The sequence below is a fragment of the Ornithorhynchus anatinus genome, chromosome 1, assembly GCF_004115215.2.
Source record: "Ornithorhynchus anatinus isolate Pmale09 chromosome 1, mOrnAna1.pri.v4, whole genome shotgun sequence".
Taxonomy (NCBI): Eukaryota; Metazoa; Chordata; class Mammalia; order Monotremata; family Ornithorhynchidae; genus Ornithorhynchus; species Ornithorhynchus anatinus.
The window spans coordinates 63,132,211-63,150,335 of NC_041728.1; the positions used below are offsets into that span (position 1 = coordinate 63,132,211).

General features: G+C 43.9%; 1 protein-coding gene across 5 annotated transcripts in view; it reads left to right on the forward strand.

The window, feature by feature from the left end:
* The first annotated feature begins 8,336 nt into the window (after positions 1-8,336).
* MARK3 (microtubule affinity regulating kinase 3) overlaps positions 8,337-18,125 on the forward strand; it is a 110,906-nt gene continuing 101,117 nt past the window's right edge. For 3 of the 5 annotated variants that reach the window (XM_007664977.3, XM_007665016.3, XM_007665088.3), the window contains exon 1: positions 8,338-9,111. In XM_007664977.3, the coding sequence (XP_007663167.2) occupies positions 9,061-9,111 (51 nt within the window). In that variant the 5' untranslated portion in view covers positions 8,338-9,060. Of the gene's footprint in view, positions 9,112-18,125 lie in introns of all 5 variants that reach the window. The other 2 variants (XM_007665045.3, XM_029060750.2) reach the window with 1 other exon arrangement.

Sequence of the window (18,125 nt, forward strand, 5' to 3'; positions counted from 1 at the left end):
CTCTCCAGCTTAACATATTTCTAAAGTCTATTTTAGAGACTGAGCCAGTCACATTTATTGAGGACTTACTGTGCGCAGAGCTCTGTACTAAGCTTTTGAGAGAGTACAATACAACAATTAACAGATACAGTCCCTGCCCACAGTGAGCTTACTGTCTAGAGGGCTCATTTCATTTGCGTCCTACCTCATCGATAGGGGAGACCATTTCTCTTTTACAATCGGCACCGTGACTTGGGGGACTGGGGGATGCCTCCATGAAGTACAATACCCTAGGCAGACTAACATGTCAGTTTCTGAAAGAGAAAGCATCAATCGCTCTAGAGTTGGGCAAAGGACCAGTAGCCCAGAAATCTTGGGGATGTGACTCTCATGGACTTTTCTGTTGTTGATTTGCCCTGGAAACCTGGATGGATCCCTTGACATCTCCATTTTATTTCCATCTTACCCATAGAGACGATACTGAAAAACACTTCCCAGAGTTTGATGATAAGAAATTAGAAGAAAAAGTAAATGCAAAAGAATTAAGAATTACGGAATTGTATAACATAGCCTTAAAATCTCCAGGGGAACAATCCACTCAACCCTACTCCTTACTGAATTTAATTCTGGGTACATCTTACTAGAAAACTGCCAACATTTGGTTCTTTTTAAAAATAATGGCTTTTAAAAATGAAAATTTGAATAATCCTAAAGAGTCCTATCTTGGGAAAATAATGTTAAAACATTCTTGAGGGTGCTGTAGCTTCTCAGAACCAAGACGCATAATTGAAACAAGATGTTTGAGGTTTTAAACCCATAAATGTTAGGAAATCCAAATTTAGCATTCCCACAGCAACATTCATTTAATCCTCTTTCATGGAATATGTTGTGTTTAGGTTTGAATATCTATATTTCAAAGAATGAGTTATGACTACTATGGGAAAAATCAATTTTAATTTTCCTGATTTTGTTGGTTGAAAATTTCAACCGCAACATGACATTAATGTGGGTTTTGGGGGTAATGAAATTTCTTATTTTAAGGGTAAAACTGCTACAAAAGTGGTGTTACCCAACATATTTGCTCCCTGTCTGCATTTGAATGATCTCTGATGATTTCACTCAGAGAAAAAAAGCTCTGCCATCCTGCTACAGTAATGGACTGAATTCAATCCTACATGATTTCAGCTCCTTGGCTGAATTTGCAAAACCAACAGTTACCAAAAATAATCTTTTGACTATACCCTAAGTCAAATTTTTAAAATTATTTTTCTACTTACCTAAAGGAGAGTGAAGTTGTGTCCCCAAGGTCTCAGAGTCATGCCATGAATAAGTTGTGATTTGGTGAAGCACGGATGTTTAGGGAAAGAAGGAAGCAGCAAGAAGCAGTGTGGCCGAATGGATAGAGTATGGCCCTGGGAGTCAAAGGACCTGGGTTCTAGTCCTGCTCCCCCACTTGTCTGCCCTGTGACCTTGGGCAAGTCACTTCACTTCTCTGTGCCTCGGTACGTCATCTGGAAAATGGACATTAAGACTGTGAGCCCCATGTGGGACATGGACTGCGTCCAACCTGATTGTCTTGTATCTACCCCAGCGCTTAAAACAGCAAATGGTAAGCACTAAACAAAATTAATTTTAAAAATAAACAAAAGAAAGGTGAAAATCATGTTTAGGCTGAACATTCATATCGGATTTTCATAGTCTCCTCCAAACAATTTTGGAAAGAGAGATAAATGTCTCAGAACTGGGACTTCTTTGGTTAAACTGGTTGAACTATTTTGTCCTGTCCTCCAATCAGTTTTTCGTGCTGTACACGTTTAGAAGTCAATGTTCACATCTGAGTTGGAGCAGGTTCAATCTATCAGTCGATAAATAGTATTCACTGAGTTCCCACTGTGTGCCGACCCCTATAATGACCGCATTGAAGAGTACAAGAGAATGATCAGACATGGTTCTCTGGACTCGAGAAGTTTACGTCCTGGAACTCATAAGACAGATACCCTGAAAAACTGAGAACTTCCTCCTCACACCCTTTCCCCTCCCCCCAGTCCTCCCCACTCTATTTGTGAAGAAAGAGGAAGTTCCCCAAGCTTGGGACAGAATCTGAGTTTTCAGCAAAAATGCTTTGGACATCCTAGCCAAGTCGGTCCACAGACCATCAGTGATAGTTGAGGGACCTCGAGGTGGTCCGTAGCTAGATGACCACTGCGGCTACCACCCCTGGGCATTCGAGATGCTTGACTGTAAAGGAGATTAGCTTACTCACTTAAAGGAGCAGCAGAGGCAACTTTAGCTATTTGGGTCATTGTGGCATCACTGGGGGTTGGGGACGGACATCAGGACAGGACATCAGGATGACAGCATGGAAGGAGGATAATCCGGTGAACCGGGGAGGGTGGTGGGTTGAGGAAAAATGGAGTGAGACCAAAGAGTTGGGTCTGGGGGAAGGTGGAAGGAGGTGGTGAGGCCAAGAAATAAGGAAAAGTGTCCCCTGAGGGAGGAGTGTCTGTTGCCGAATTGTACATTCCAAGTGCTTAGTACAGTGCTCTGCACATAGCGCTCAATAAATATGATTGAATGAATGAATGAGTAATTTGGCCATAAGGGATCCAGTCAGACTCCCACCGCCATTTAAGTGCAGCGACAAGTTCTAGAACAGCTATTCTGGGGAGAGAGTGAAGGCATTGCTCAGCTCCACTAGTTATAGTAATCATAATAATCATAATAATTATGATATCGATGATGGTATTTGTTAAGTACTTACTACGTGTCAAGCACTGTTCTAATTGCTTGTCCTAAGCGCTGGGGTAGATTAAAGCTAGTCAGGTTGGACACAGTCCCAGTCGCACACAGGCCTCACACTCTTAATCCCCATTTTACAGGTGAGGGAACTGAGGCATAGGGAAGTTAAGTGACTTGCCCAAGGTGACACAGCAGTCAAGTGGTGGAGCCGGGATTAGAACTCATGACCTTCTGACTCCCAGGCTAATGCTCTATCCGCTAGACCATGCTGCTTCTCTCTACTGAGAAGCAGCATGGCGCAGTGGAAAGAGCACGGGCTTTGGAGTCAGGGCTCATGAGTTCGAATCCCAGCTCTGCCACCTGTCAGCTGTGTGACTGTGGGCAAGTCACTTATCCTCTCTGTGCCTCCGTTCCCTCATCTGTAAAATGGGGATTAAGACTGTGAGCCCCACGTGGGACAACCTGATTCCCCTGTGTCTACCCCAGCGCTTAGAACAGTGCTCTGCACATAGTAAGCGCTTAACAAATACCAACATTATTATTACTGCCCTACCAACGGCAGTTGTAGAATTTTTCTAATCCCTGGTAAAGAGCAACCAAAAGTGATCTCTCTTAGGTGACTGTAGATGTACTATTCATGAGACAAACTCTTCAGAAGAGTGTTGCTTATTGTTTCCATTCAGGTCAGAATGCAGTCACTTCAAATTGCTTCTGCCACTAAAATGGAGGAAAGGGAGGAAATTCAAGTAGAAGCAAATGGTTATAAATAGATACGATATTGAGTGATAGTTGAGGGAAGGGACTGGAAGAAAGAAGGGTTACTGCAATTATCGGGTCTCCAGGAACCAGATTCTATGCTCAGAGCCTCACAGTAAGTCAGTGAAAAGGTTAGAGCACCTGGAACTGTACCCGTGACTTTTTTCTTTTCAGTGTTTTCCCCGCCTCCTGCTTTCATGTTTGTCCCTTTCTCCACCCTTCGTTTTTTGCTCCATTGCTTTTCACTCCTCAGAAGTAGGGTGGCGGGGGTTGGAGTTGATGGACAGGGAATGTATCTGTTTATTGTTATGTTGTACTCTCCCAAGAGCACAGTATAGTGCTCTGCACATGGTAAGTGCTCAATAAATACGATTGACTGTCTGAGTTTACATCTAGGACCTCCACTTTGCTCCCATTTCAGGCATTTGTGTACCCATGTACCCACCTTATTTACACGTCTGCCAACTAGCAAGCATCACCATGATCCTTGGCTGGAGGGTGGTAGCGACTGGAATGGGTTGGTGTTAATGGTCGTGACAGCCGTTCTCTCCCTCTTTTTTGTCCTCTCAGCTTCCTCACGTGTACCTTTCCTGCCCCAAACCCCATTTTTACTCCCAGAAGCAAGGATGGAAGCTTTTAAGACTGCCTCCTACAAACACACACAACACACACAATGGATCCAGTAACTTTTAAGCCCATATGACAGGAGAAAGGGAAGTATTCACTAGTCTCTTCTTTCAAAACCTTGATCACAAGTACACAGAGCCAGATAGATTTAAACTTTCCACAGCTAAATGACCAAATAAATCTACTTTGGCATGCAATAGGGAGATAAATGATATTTGGAAAGAAAAGACATAAATGCATTGAGACAAGAATATTTAAAATTGTTCTAGAAACAGTACTTTCAAGGGAATATGTTTAGATGAGAGGTAGCCATTTAGTTCTGTAGGTAAAATAAAATGATTATTTTAATTTTCCAAGAAATTCACCAGTCTCACTTTTGATTACAGCTGCTCTTATTTCTGTGTTCTTAAGTAGAACCCGGATGCAATTTCTCATTCTGTAAGTGTAATGAATAGTTCATATGAGGTCCTTCGTCCAGGTCTTAGTAGTTTAAATTTAGATATTAGTTTAAATTTTCTCTCTTTTGTCATCCTATTTAATGGATGGCCATGGGGAGGAAAACAATCGAATGTAAATGTCCTCTCACAGTTTATTAGAATTCAAACACATCATTTTGAATGGCCAAAATATGAGCTGCCAGCCAGTTCCACCCAGGAATTTGAAAGTCAAGATAGGTGTTCACGTTTTTTGGTACCAAAAAGGCATCAGGTTTGGAATATCATTTAGTGTGCATTGTAACTAACTGAGCAGTTGCTCAGTCAGTTAATTGTATTTATTGAGCGATTGCTGTGTGCAGAGCACTGTATTAAGCACTTGGGAATAACACTAACAGTATACACAGTATAACACTAACAGACACATTCCCTGCCCATAACAAGGTAATCAGTCAGGCAATCGTGTTTATTGAGCGCTTACAGTGTGAAGAGCACTGTACTAAGTGGTTGGGAGAGGCCTATATAACAATAAGACACATTCCCTGCCTGTAATGTGCTTACAGTCCCGAGGGGAAGACAGACATTAATATAAATAAATAAGTTATTAGGTACATAGTGCTGTGGGGCTGGAAGGGGGAATGAATAAAAGGGAGCAAGTCAGGGTGACAGAAGGGAGTGGGAGAAGAGGAAAGGAGGGCTTAATCAGGGAAAGCCTCTTGGAGGAGATGGGCCTTCATTAAGACTTTAAAGGTGGGGAAAGTCACTGTTGGATACAAAGAGGGATAGATATCAGGCCAGAGGCCGGAAGTGGGCGGGAGGTTGGTGGTGAGATAGACAAGATGGAGGTACAGTGAGAAGATTAGCATTAGAGGGGCAAATTGGGTTGTAGTAGGGGAGTAGCCAGGTGAGGAAGGAGAAGGCAAGGCGATTGAGTGCAGCCACCCTGAAAGGCACAATTTTAGAATGGCAGCTCGGCCCAAAGGGATTCAATTTCTTGCCTCCTGGCAGTGCGGTAAAAGTGCCAACTCAAAATATGTTCCAAGTTGGATGCCATGTGGTCAAATTTCATCAAAAGGTAAGGCTCTGTGGCCCTGTCATGGTGATGTCCTAATGTCATAAGGTGACATTTAGATTCAACACCATCTCATTTCCGCATGGTGAAATGATGGGGTCATTTGGTCCCAACAGGCCCCTTATTTCCTTCAATCAGTAACAGATCCCAGACATGAAGGAAAGCACCGTCCCAATATGGTGAGTGACAAAGGAAGACAGACGAGCATATGTGAGCCCCATGTGGAGCAGGGACTGTGTCCAATCTGATTAACTTGTATCTACCTCAGTGCTTAGAACAGTGCTTGGCCCGTAGCGCTTAACAGGTGCCATAATCATTATGTCCATAGGATTCTGTCAGGAAGCCAGGCATGGCATAGTGGATAGAGCATGGTCCTGGGAGTCAGAAGGTCATGGATTCTAATCCTGCCTTGGCCACTTCTCTGCTGTGTGACCTTGTGCAAGTCAATTGACTTCTCTGTGCCTCAGTTACCTCATCTGTAAAATGGGGATTGAGACTGTGAACCTCATGTGGCATGTTTAGTGGAAAGAGCATGGGTTTGGGAGTCAGAGGACGTGGGTTCTCATCTCGGATCCACAACCTGTCAGCTCTGTGACTTTGGACAAGCCACTTAACTTCTCTGTGCCTGTTACCCCAACTGTAAAGTGGGGATTAGGACTGTGAGCCCCATTTGGGACAACCCGATTACCCTGTATCTACCCCAGCACTTAGAACAGTGCTTGGCCCATAGTAAGTGCATAATACCATATTTATTATTATTATTACCTACCTTCAAATACCAACATTGTTGGTATTTGTTCAGCACTTACTGTGTGCCGAGCACTGTTCTAAGCGCTGGGGTAGATACAGGGTAATCAGGTTGTCCCACCTGAGGCTCATAGTCTTAATCCCCATTTGACAGATGAGGGAACTGAGGCCCCGAGAAGTTAAGTGACTTGCCCACGATCACACAGCTGACAAGAGGCGAGGCCGGAATTCGAACCCATGACCTCTAACTCCCAAGCCCAGGCTCTTTCCACTGAGCCACGCTGCTTCTCCCATAACATTATTATTAGGCGGGACAGAGACTATGTCCAACACGATTTCTTCGTCTCCACCCAGCGCTTAGTACAGTGCCTGGCCATAGTAAGCGCTTAACAAATACTGTCATTGTTATTGTTATGAGTCAGGCCTACATACTAGGCATCTTTCTCTGGCCTGGAAGGGCAGTTTTAGGGTTAAGGCTCCAGGGAAGTGAGGCTTTTTCTGTCCTTCGCCTTCAGCGTGGCGTAGTGGAAAGAGCCTGGGCTTGAGAGTCAGAGGTCATGGATTCTAATCCCGCTTCAGCCACTTGTCTGTGTGACTTTGGGCAAGTCACTTCCCTTCTCTAGACCTCAGTTCCCTCATCTGCAAAATGGGGATTGAGACTGTGAGCCCCACGTGGGACAACCTGATGACCTTGTATCTACCCCAGTGCTCGGCACATAGTAAGTACTTAACAAATACCATTATTATTGTTATTATTCCCTTCCCTCATTCTATGCCCCATTTTTGTGTGAGGCACCGCGCCCCACCACGGCCTCCCCTCCCTCAGGGATGCCCCCTTCTACCAAAGAAGCATCATGGCCTAGTAGCAAGAGCCCGGGCTTGGGAGTGAGAAGGTCGTGGGTTCTAATCCTGACTCCACCCCTTGTCAGCTGTGTGACTTCGGGCAAGTCACTTCACTTCTCTGGGCCTCAGTTCCCTCAACTGCAAAACGGGGAGGAAGACTGTGAGCCCCATGTGGGACAACCTAATGACCTTGTATCTACCCCAGTGCTCAGAATGGTGCTTGGCACATAGTAAGCTCTTAACAAATACCATAATTATTATTATTATTATTCCCCTCCCTCATTCTATGCCCCATTTTTGTGTGAGGCGCTGTGCCCCACCACTGTCTCCCCTCCCTCAGGGATGCCCCTTCTACCACAGAAGCAGCATGATCTAGTGGCAAGAGCCCGGGCTTGGGTGAGAGAAGGTCATGGGTGGCTCCGTGGAAAGAGCCTGGGCTTGGGAGTCAGAGGTCATGGGTTCGAATCCCGCCTCCGCCACTTAGCTGTGTGACTGTGGGCAAGTCACTTAACTTCTCTGGGCCTCAGTTACCTCATCTATAAAATGGGGATTAACTGTGAGCCTCACGTGGGATGACCTGATGACCCTGTATCTACCCCAGCGCTTACAACAGTGCTCGGCACATAGTAAGCACTTAACAAATACCAACATTATTATTATAAAATGGGGATTAAAACTGTGAGCCTCCCGTGGGACCACCTGATGACCCTGTCTCTCCCCCAGCGCTTAGAACAGTGCTCTGCACATAGTAAGCGCTTAACAAATACCAACATTATTCTAATCCCGACCCCACCCCTTGTCAGCTGTGCGCCTTCGGGCAAGTCACTTCACTTCTCAGTTCCCTCAACTGCAAAACGGGGGGGAGGAGTGGGAGCCCCACGTGGGACAACCCGACGACCTTGTATCTCCCCCAGAACGGTGCTCGGCACATAATAAGGGCTTAACGAATATTAGGAATAGATTGGTTTTATTAGGGTTATGAGGATTAGGAAGCCCTCCCCCGCCAGGACCGAGTCGCCCTTAGCAACAAAAAGCTGGGGAGGCCTAGTGGGGCCGCCGCCATTGGCGGACCCCTGAGGAGGAGGGAGGCGACGACGTCACTTCCGCCCCGTTCGCCCGCAGGACCGAACCGTGGCCATCTTGGATCGCCGAAGAGCGGCGGCGGGACCAGCCGGGAGGGCGGGTCGGGAGGAGGGGAGAGAGGACAGAAAGAGAGGGAAGGAAGGAAGGGGAAGCCTCCCGTTTTGGAGGGGGAAGCCTCCCGTCTTTCCCCATCCCTGCCTCCCCACTCCCCCTCCATGGTCGGTCCTTGCCTCCCTCGGCCTAGCCGGTCTTCGGGGAGCGGGCAGGGGAGGCCCCGGTGCTGAAGGCTGCGGGAGGAAGAGGAGGAGACGGGGGTCAAGAGGAGGAGGAGGCCCATTCGGGGTGGGGGAGACCGGCGGGTACCCCGCAGTGGCCTGTCCCCCTTCCCCATCTTGGGACAGGAAGGGTCCCCATCATCCTCCAACCCTCCTCTTCCTCCCCCTCCATCCCCCCGCAGCCTCCCCTCCCAGGATCTCTCGCCCCCATCCAGCTGGCACCCCTTCGTCCCCCTGCCAGGAGGAGATCGGGCCCCTCGCCGCACCCCGGCACTGAGGATGACCCCCACACCCTGCCAGGGGGAGGCCTCGTCCAAGCCTGGGATCTAGACACAGGGGGGAGGGAAGGGGGAGGGAAAACCACCACCCTCCCCCATGGTGGCACTTCACAACCACTAGTAGAAGTCCAGCACAGTCGAGCGTGGGGGGGAAAGGTGGGGTTTTCGGGTCTCCCGCCCCCCTCTCTCACACACACCCCCCTCGGGGCACCCAAAAGTGAATTAAAATGTCCACCAGGACCCCTTTACCAACGGTGAATGAACGAGACACCGAAAACGTAAGTAGGCCGGGCATTTGAGGGGCGCCCCCCCCCCCCCCCCAATTCCCTCTCGACTTTCTGCTTTTTCTGCCAACGAGGTGTCGAGATTGCTGCTCTCGGCTCGCCTCTTCGACCGTATGGACTGAGCTCTTATTATGGGCACTGTGCTAAGCGCCAGGAATGTGCCATTCATTCAGTAGTATTTATTGAGCGCTTACAATAATGAACGCTTACTATGTGCAGAGCAATTCGGCCACGGAGAGAGACCCTCCCTGCCCCACGACGGGCTCACAGTCTAAGGCGAGGATGGGCTGCCTAGAACAGTGCTTGGCACAGAGTAAGCGCTTAAATGCCATTTATTATTATTATTGTGGAGGTTGGGGTTTTTTTTTCCTCCTGCAGTTGAGTTTTAAACGGGGCACTCCAGGAAAGACAGACGGTTCTCTTTATTTTCCACCCCTCCTTCAGATCAGCTGGGGTGGGCCCCACTGGTTTCGGGGGTTTTCTTTGTTAAACTGTCGAAAATGTGTGATCGATGAATAAAGACTATCATCTGCTTGCTTCAGATAAACCCACTGGTTTCGTGGGTCGTCCTTTGTTATACTGTAGAAGATGTGTGATCGATTAATAAAGATTATCATTTGCTTGCTTTAGATAAACTAGGTGGGTTCCACAGGTTTCGTGGGTTGATGTGTGATCGATGAATAAAGACTATCATTTACTTGCTATAGATAAACTAGGTGGGTTCCACAGGTTTCGTGGGTAGATGTGTGATCGATTAATAAAAACTATCGTTTACTTGCTATTGATAAACTAGGTGGGCTCCACAGGTTTCGTGGGTCATCCTTTGTTATACTGCGGAAGATGTGTGATCGATTAGTAAAGATTATCATTCATTCAGTAGTATTTATTGAAGGCTTACTCTGTGCAGAGCACTGTACTAAGCACTTGGATTGTACAATTCATTTACTTGTTTCAAATAAACTAGGTGGGCTTCACAGGTTTCGTGGGTTGATGTGTGATCGATTAATAAAAACTATCGTTTACTTGCTATTGATAAACTAGGTGGGCTCCACAGGTTTCGTGGGTCATCCTTTGTTATACTGTGGAAGATGTGTGATCGATTAATAAAGATTATCATTTACTTGCTATAGATAAACTAGGTGGGCTCCTCAGGTTTTGTGGGTCATCCTTTGTTATATTGGAGATGTGTGATTGATTAATAAAGATTATCATTTACTTGTTTCAGATAAACTAGGTGGGCTCCCCGGTTTCGTGGGTGGATGTGTGATCGATTAATAAAAACTATCATTTACTTGCTATAGATAAACGAGGTGGGCTCCACAGGTTTTGTGGGTCATCCTTTGTTATACTGTAGGTGATGTGTGATCGATTAATAAAGATTATTCATTCATTCAATAGTATTTATTGAGAGCTTACTATGTGCAGAGCACTGTACTAAGCGCTTGGAATGTACAATTCATTTACTTGTTTCAAATAAACTAGGTGGGCTTCACAGGTTTCGTGGGTGGATGTGTGATCGATTAATAAAAACTATCGTTTACTTGCTATTGATAAACTAGGTGGGCTCCACAAGTTTTGTGGGTCATCCTTTGTTATACTGTGGAAGACGTGTGATCAATTAATAAAGATTATCATTCATTCAGTAGTATTTATTGAAGTCTTACGCTGTGCACTATATTAAGCATTTGGATTGTACAATTCATTTACTTGCTTCAAAGAAGCTAGGTGGGCTTCATAGGTTTCATGGGTAGATGTGGGATCGATTAATAATTCATTTCCTTGCTTCAAATAAGCTAGGTGGGCTCCACATAGCGTGGCTCAGTGGAAAGAGCCCGGGATTGGGACTCAGAGGTCATGGGTTCGAATACCGGCCCTGCCACTTGTCAGCTGTGTGACTGTGGGCAAGTCACTTCGCTGTGCCTCAGTTCCCTCATCTGTAAAAATGGGGATTAACTGTGAGCCTCACGTGGGATAACCTGATTACCCTGTATCTACCCCCGTGCTTAGAACAGTGCCCTGCACATAGTAAGCACTTAACAAATACCAACATTATTATACTGTAGAAGATATGATCGATGAATAAAGACTATCATTTACTTGCTATAGATAAAGTAGGTGGGCTCCACAGGTTTTGTGGGTCAACCTTTGTTATACTGTAGAAGATGTGTGATTGATTGAATAAAGACTATCATTTACTGTGTTACCAATCGACGTCTTGAAAGGGGTGGGTTGCCGCCTTGTATTTAGATCTCTGTGTGTGTGTGCTTAAATCACCGCAGTGTTTAATGTCGGTAATAACGCCATAACCTTTTGGAAAGTGGTTATGCAGAGTCTGAGAAGGCTAGCCTAGTTTAAAGAATAGTGTATGTTATTGATGGTGCTTAATAGAATTAAAATTGGGTTAGTTGGACCATCCTCTTGGGCCTCACTCTTTGAAAGTTTTGAACTAATGTGATCCTCACCAAGATCACTGACCACCTGTTTGGGTTACACTAGGAAACCCTCAATCTCATACTAAACAGAAGCTTACTCTGTGTTTCCAGATGCAAGAGACATTTTTAGGTCAGCTGAACAGTTCAGACAACACTTGATTTTTGACAACAGAAGCACATAGTAATTCTCCCAAAGAGTGAGTAGAATTTTCATAACGAAACCTGGTTAGAAAGCCAATGAAAACCTAATTTTCTTTCGCTAACCTCATTTTCAGAGCAGCAAATAAGTTTTTTTTTGTCTGAACTCTTATCTAGCTTTGTGTGCAGAACTGTTTAAATTAGTTTTCAGTTAACAGTCTCTACTCCAAAACCTCTGGGTAAGTCGTTTATCAAAAAGCCTTATCTATTTAATTTTAAGTGTTACTAGGTAACTTCTGGAAACCGTATGCAGTGCTTGAGTAGAAAAGACTGTTGATATCTAAATATCTTGGGGATGAAACTAAGAAGGTGGAGTGGGGAAAGATTTAGATTGTGTGGTAGGAAAAGCTTACGAATACTCCTCGGAGACAGTTTAGTCACTGTTTCAGTGTCACCAAGTGCTTCAAATCCTAATCTCCAAACTATTCTCTGCTGTCTGGATGGCCCTGATCGAGTCATTTAATCTCTAAATTTGTTTTCTTCATTGTAAAGTAGGGCCAGAGAGCCCTTGAGGCACATTAATGTGGGCTAGTTTACTAAAGCTAGTAAGGCTTGGTATATTATAAATTAAGAGCTACACTGAGACCTTACTTCACTGTGAGGTGATTTGCTGTAGAGGATGGGTCCATCTTAAACCCTCCCCTCATCACCCCCTTAATTTTAGTTGGGAGGAGATTCTTTATGCTGTAGTTCTGACTGTAACTGCTTTTGGAATTTGGGGGGTTCACAGTACTACCTTATTGTGGATTCCCAGTGAATTTTTAATACTGTGTGGTTTGCAATCTACATGTTTAAAATGGACTAAAGAACTATATTTATATATATCAAGGCAGTAGGTCATAAAAAGGCTTTCAGACAAAGCGTTTAAGCCTTTGATTTTTTCATCTGATTTTGTATTTTTTTTTTGTTTGATTTTTTGATGTAGTCTCAAAGAAAAAGTCGGTTGGCCTGATTTGGTTATTGAGTAAACCTAGCACTGTCTATCCTGAAAAATGACAGGCCTCTGTAAAAGGATTTCTACAAGCATATCCTTTCCCAGATATTTCAATATGAGAATCCGGATGCAGGAGGAATTGTATGCTTGCAGTCTGGACCACGTAGTTTAATCCGTTGACTGCAGATAACAGGCTTTATCAGTTTTCTGTCCCCTGGTTTTCTCTGTGTTGCTTCTCCCTAGTGAATCTTGGTGAACCAATAAGTAACTTTTAATATATTTAATAATTTTTCCTTTAGCAACAATTTCTGGTTTTGAAATATATCGAGGCTAGGATATAGACTCTACACGATGGCAGCATTAAAAAATTTCGTATTTTGTGACATGCCCAAATAAAGAAGTATTTTGCCCCACAGCACTGTTAATTCACCTGGACTGTGTCATGATAACGCTTGTCATGGCATGCTCAAAAAACAGACATTATTATGTCTTCTACACCCTGATGTTCATGCCTCAGTGTTGTAACTCTGATTCATAATTAGCACCAGCAATTTACCACATGCCCAATGTGGTTTTTTAAAAAAAAAAGTTTTCCCATGTTGCCTATCCACTGGTTCCGATAGTTTTAAAACAATCAGCTAAATTTGAAATTGAAAAAGTTTCATTATAAAACCTAAGTGCTTTTTGAAAAACAGTGGGATCCTGTCCTTGTCAGAGGTTGTTAGTACTTGGTTTCATGGTGATCTCTTCCGTTACCCAGGATAAAGCTGCACAAAGCCAAACTGCCGTTTATCGAAATGTCTAGGAACGATAAATTGCACTAATAAATTTGGTCTAGGTAAACTCAGATGTAACCTAAAGGGAATATAGAGAAGACAGAGCATTGGATTAGGATTTAGGAGATTTGGATTCTGGTTTGTGACCTTGGGCAAGTCATTTGTTTCTTAGCCTTGGCAATGCCACAGTGAGTGATGTTCTTTGCAAGAACTCCAAATAATATGGAGGATTGGCACAGTCGGTGCAGAAGCATTAGAATATTGTCTAGTGCTTTTTGCACAAAATCCATGGTGCTTATTCTTTGGAATTTTTACAAATAATAATGTACTTCACTTTCATTTAGGCTCAGCCTAAATGATCTAAAATAAAATTACCTAACACCTAGCTAACTCAGATATGAAAACTAAATAATAATCCAAAGATATGCTTACAAAGTGGTTTTGAGTTTGTGAAGATAAATGCTATGTGAGTATAAATACTGCTAATACACAATGATTTGGTACTTAAAACTTTCAAAACAGGTTTGCTTATGTATCATATCACTTTATAACCTGCTTTTGATCCAAGCTGTTCCCTTTTTTTGGACACCTGCTGTCACTATATAGCACAGTGTGAAAGATACTGAAATTGGGAGAATTCACATTTATGGGGGTGGGGGGAGGAAAGCAGACTCTTTGGTTTAAAGGTTGTTTCCTGTTCCCCTTAGCCCCCTCAGTGCATAAATTTAGCCCCCTCAGTGCATAAATAATACTATTGGAGAGTCCCAGTGTGTCCTACTGTGACAGTTGTAGCTTTGGCTCTCCCTAGAGCTTTTTTGGCAGTGGGTACGGTGCTGTTTTGCAGTCAAGAGATCTGTTACTTTCAGCCTGTCTACCATATGTTCAAGCTTGCAGGCGACAGTCCCAATTTTCCATCCCTTTAACATCGCTGCAGTTGGTTTCACAGGACGGCCCAGGGAGGTTGACCATCACTAAGATGGAGGAACAGAGCAGAATTTCCTCTGCTATATTTTGAACTTTAGGAGTGAGAGTAACTCACTTCAGCCTCCCTTCCCACCGCCCTGTTTTAAGGCAACGAGTAGTTCATGGGTGTCGTCGTGGTTGCAAATTTGAATACAGTTGCATAATAAACAGGAATTGATTTAATTTTATCTTGGAACTTGGGAGCTAAGGACTTCTAGAATTCAGCATCCAAAATGGTAGGGCAAATGGAGTTTCACCTGGTCCTCAGATTGAAAAAAAAGTCTGCATATGGAAGGCATTTTGTTTCAGTAGGTTTGGTCCTTAGCCTACAAAGGGAGGAAAGTTCTGGCTTCTCAGTTGTACGCATTTCAGGCCCTCACTGGTGGTGGTAATAATAGTAATAATGGTATTTATTGAGCACAGATTAGGTGCAGTGTATTGGACTAAACACTGGGAAAGTACAACTGAAGCATGAGACTTGTTCCTTGCCCAAAAGGAGTCTACACAGTAATAGGAGAGGTAGACATAAAAATGTTTACAAGTAGAGAAACCATAATGAGCAGTAATAATTGTGGTATTTGCTAAGAGCTTAGTATTTACTAAGCGCTGGGGAACATACAAGATAATCAAGTTGTACACAAGTTCCCTCTCCCTCATGGGGCTCACAGTCTGGGAGAATGGGTGTTGACTTTCCAGTTGAGGAGACTGAGGCACAGAGAAGTTAAGGGACTAGCCCGAGGTCACCCAGCAGGCCAGTGGCAGAGCTGGGATTGGAACCCAGCTGCAGGGAAGTAGCATGGCATAGTGGATAGAACATGGGCTTGAGAGTCAGAGGTCGTGAGTTCTAATCCTGTCTCTGCCACTTGACAGCTGTGTGACTTTGGGCAAGTCACTTAACTTCTCTGGGCCTGAGTTACCTCATCTGTAAAATGGGGATTAAGGCTGTGAGTTCCACGTGAAACAGCCTGATTAGCTTGAATCTACCCCAGCGTTTAGAACAGTGCTTAGCACATAGTAAGCACTTAAATACCATCATTATTATTATTATTATGTGCACAAGTGTAAGTATAAATACTTACATCTACCAGATGTAGCTGATGGATTGGTAGGACTCAGAATGTTGAGGAGGAAGGTTGGAAAGTGGTGGGATTTTAACATTTATTGAATCCCCGATGTGTGAGGAAGCATTTTATTAAGCGCTTGAGAGAGTATAAAATAAGATGCTGCCGGTCTACTGTCTGCTGACAAAGGAGATTACAGTCTAGCAGTCTTGCAATTTACAGTTTAGTTTACAGTCTAAGTGACGGATAGGAGAAATAGAATAAATGTATATAAATGATACAGGGACTATGGTAACTTTAGGATTTTGGTGACAGAGGGTCGAGGTCACCGTTGGGGGAGACAAGGTGGGAAGAGTAGGGATTACTTGTGGAAGGTTTTCTGGAGGAATTGAAATTTCAATCAATCTGTGGTATTTATTGAGCCCTTACTGTTTGTGGAGCGCTACATAGAGGAGAGTATAATAGAATTTTTAGTACAATAGAGCTCAGTCGAGAGGGGGAACAGACAATAAAGTTCAGATACGTAAGGACTGATCTGTTTCAGAAGAACTTTGAAAATGGGGAGCTTTAAGAGGGCTTTGAACATTGGATTGGGAATGGAAAGGCCAGTTACAGGCTGGGGGAACAGCCCGAGTGAGGGAATGGAGGCAAGAGAATTGAAAGAGTGTTGCAGTTGTTAACTTGGGAGGAACAAAGAAAGCAAGCCTAGGAAGTAGCAGATGAAGAGAGGTGACATTTAAAATGGGGGAGGGTTGATGGAGAGCCTTGAAGCCAATTGGGAGTTTTTGCTTGCTGCAGAAGGAAATGGGTGGGTTTTGAGGACGATTGTAACGAGCACCATTGCAAGAAGATGATCTCTGCAGCAGCACGTAACATAGATTGGAGTACCGACTCTGCGCATTGTACTCTCCCTAATAGAGTGCTCTGCTCACAGTGCTCAATAAATACCGTTGATTTGCAGAGGCTGGAGTCAGGAAGACTACTGAGGAGTCTGTTAGAATAATCTAAGCACAGTATAACAGTAATAACACTGATGGTGTTAAGTACTTACTCTATGCCAAGTTCTGTGTTTAATAGAAAGTTACCCAATCAAACACAATTCCTGTTCCATATGGAGCTCACAGGGAGGGAGAACAGGAATTTTATCCCCATTTTACAAATGAGGAAATCGAGGCACCGAGCAGTTAAGTGAATTACCCGGGGCCCAGTAGTTGGGACCACAACCTGGGCTTCCTGACTCCAATCCTGGGTTCCTTCCACTCACCCTGCTGGCTCCCAAACAGGAATTTGGACCAAGGCAATAGCAGTTTCAGTGGAGAGGAATAGCCACAGGAGGAAAATGCCCAGGAAAAACAGGCAAGATTTAGCAATACATTGAATGTGAGAGTACAGTGGGAAGTGGAGAATGATGCCAAGGTTCATCATCAATGGTATATATTGAGTGCTTACTATGTGCGGGTCACTTAGTAAGTGCTTGGGAGAGTGCAGTAAAACAGAAATTGCAGTGTATGAATCTCTCGCTGCTGATGTGACCAGGCAAGCCTTTTGTAAATAACGTGGGACTGTCAGTTTTCCTTGTTAGACTGTAAGCTCTATGTGTCTGTTATTCTTGCATTTTCCCTAATGCTTAATATAGTACTTTGCACACGGTAGATATTAAATGAATAGAATGTTTTAAGGGAAGGTGTATTTTCAGGGGAATTCACTATACCCCTTTATTTTGTATTTATAAACTATTCTTTTTTAAAACTTGAAAGTTGATCTGGCCTCTACATTTAGGCTTTTTTTGGTGTCCCAGGCATAATTTAGAAATTAAATAGAAATTCTGGAGTGAGCATAAAGGAGATGTTTGTGGAATTATTAGACAGATGAGAAATTACCTAGTCCAGCCTCCTGCTTTTTGGGAGATGGCAGCCAAACCAGACATGAGAGATGGTGGTTTTATTCTTAAGGATCTCTGGGATTGGAAATTCCACAATCTCCCTTTGTGTCCTGTTCAAACATATCGTAGCACTTGTCATCAAGAAGTTTTTCCTTTTGCCTATTCTGAATCTCTCTTACTACAAATTAAACCCATTTCCTCTAACTTGTCCTTTTTGGGGAAAAAACCAAAAGAGAACATTATTTGCTCCTGTGTTACTGTGATCTTAATGCAGCTAGAACATTAATTATTTTTGTTCTGTCAAATTAAGTAGCTAGTACTTGAAGTACATAGAAAATATGCTCAGTGAAACCCTTTATAAGGTTGAATCGATCAATGGTATTCATTGAGCGCTTACTATGTGCCGAGCACTACTAAGCACTTGGGAAAGTAGCAAACTGTGGTGGATAGAGCACAGACCTGGAAGTCAGAGGTCCTGGGTTCTAACCCGTGCACTGCCACTTGTCTACTGTGTGGCTTAGGCAAGTCACTTAACTTCTCTGTGTCTCGGTTACCTCATCTGTAAAATAGGGATGAAAACTGTGAGTCCAGTGTAGGACAGGGATGGTGTCCAACCCAAATACCTTGCATCTACCCCAGTGCTTGGCACATAGTAAGCACTTAATAAATACCACAGTTATTATTATATGACAGAATTAGCAGACACATCCCTGCCCATAATGAGCTTACAATTCTCTTAGCCATACTTAAGTCTTTGTACAG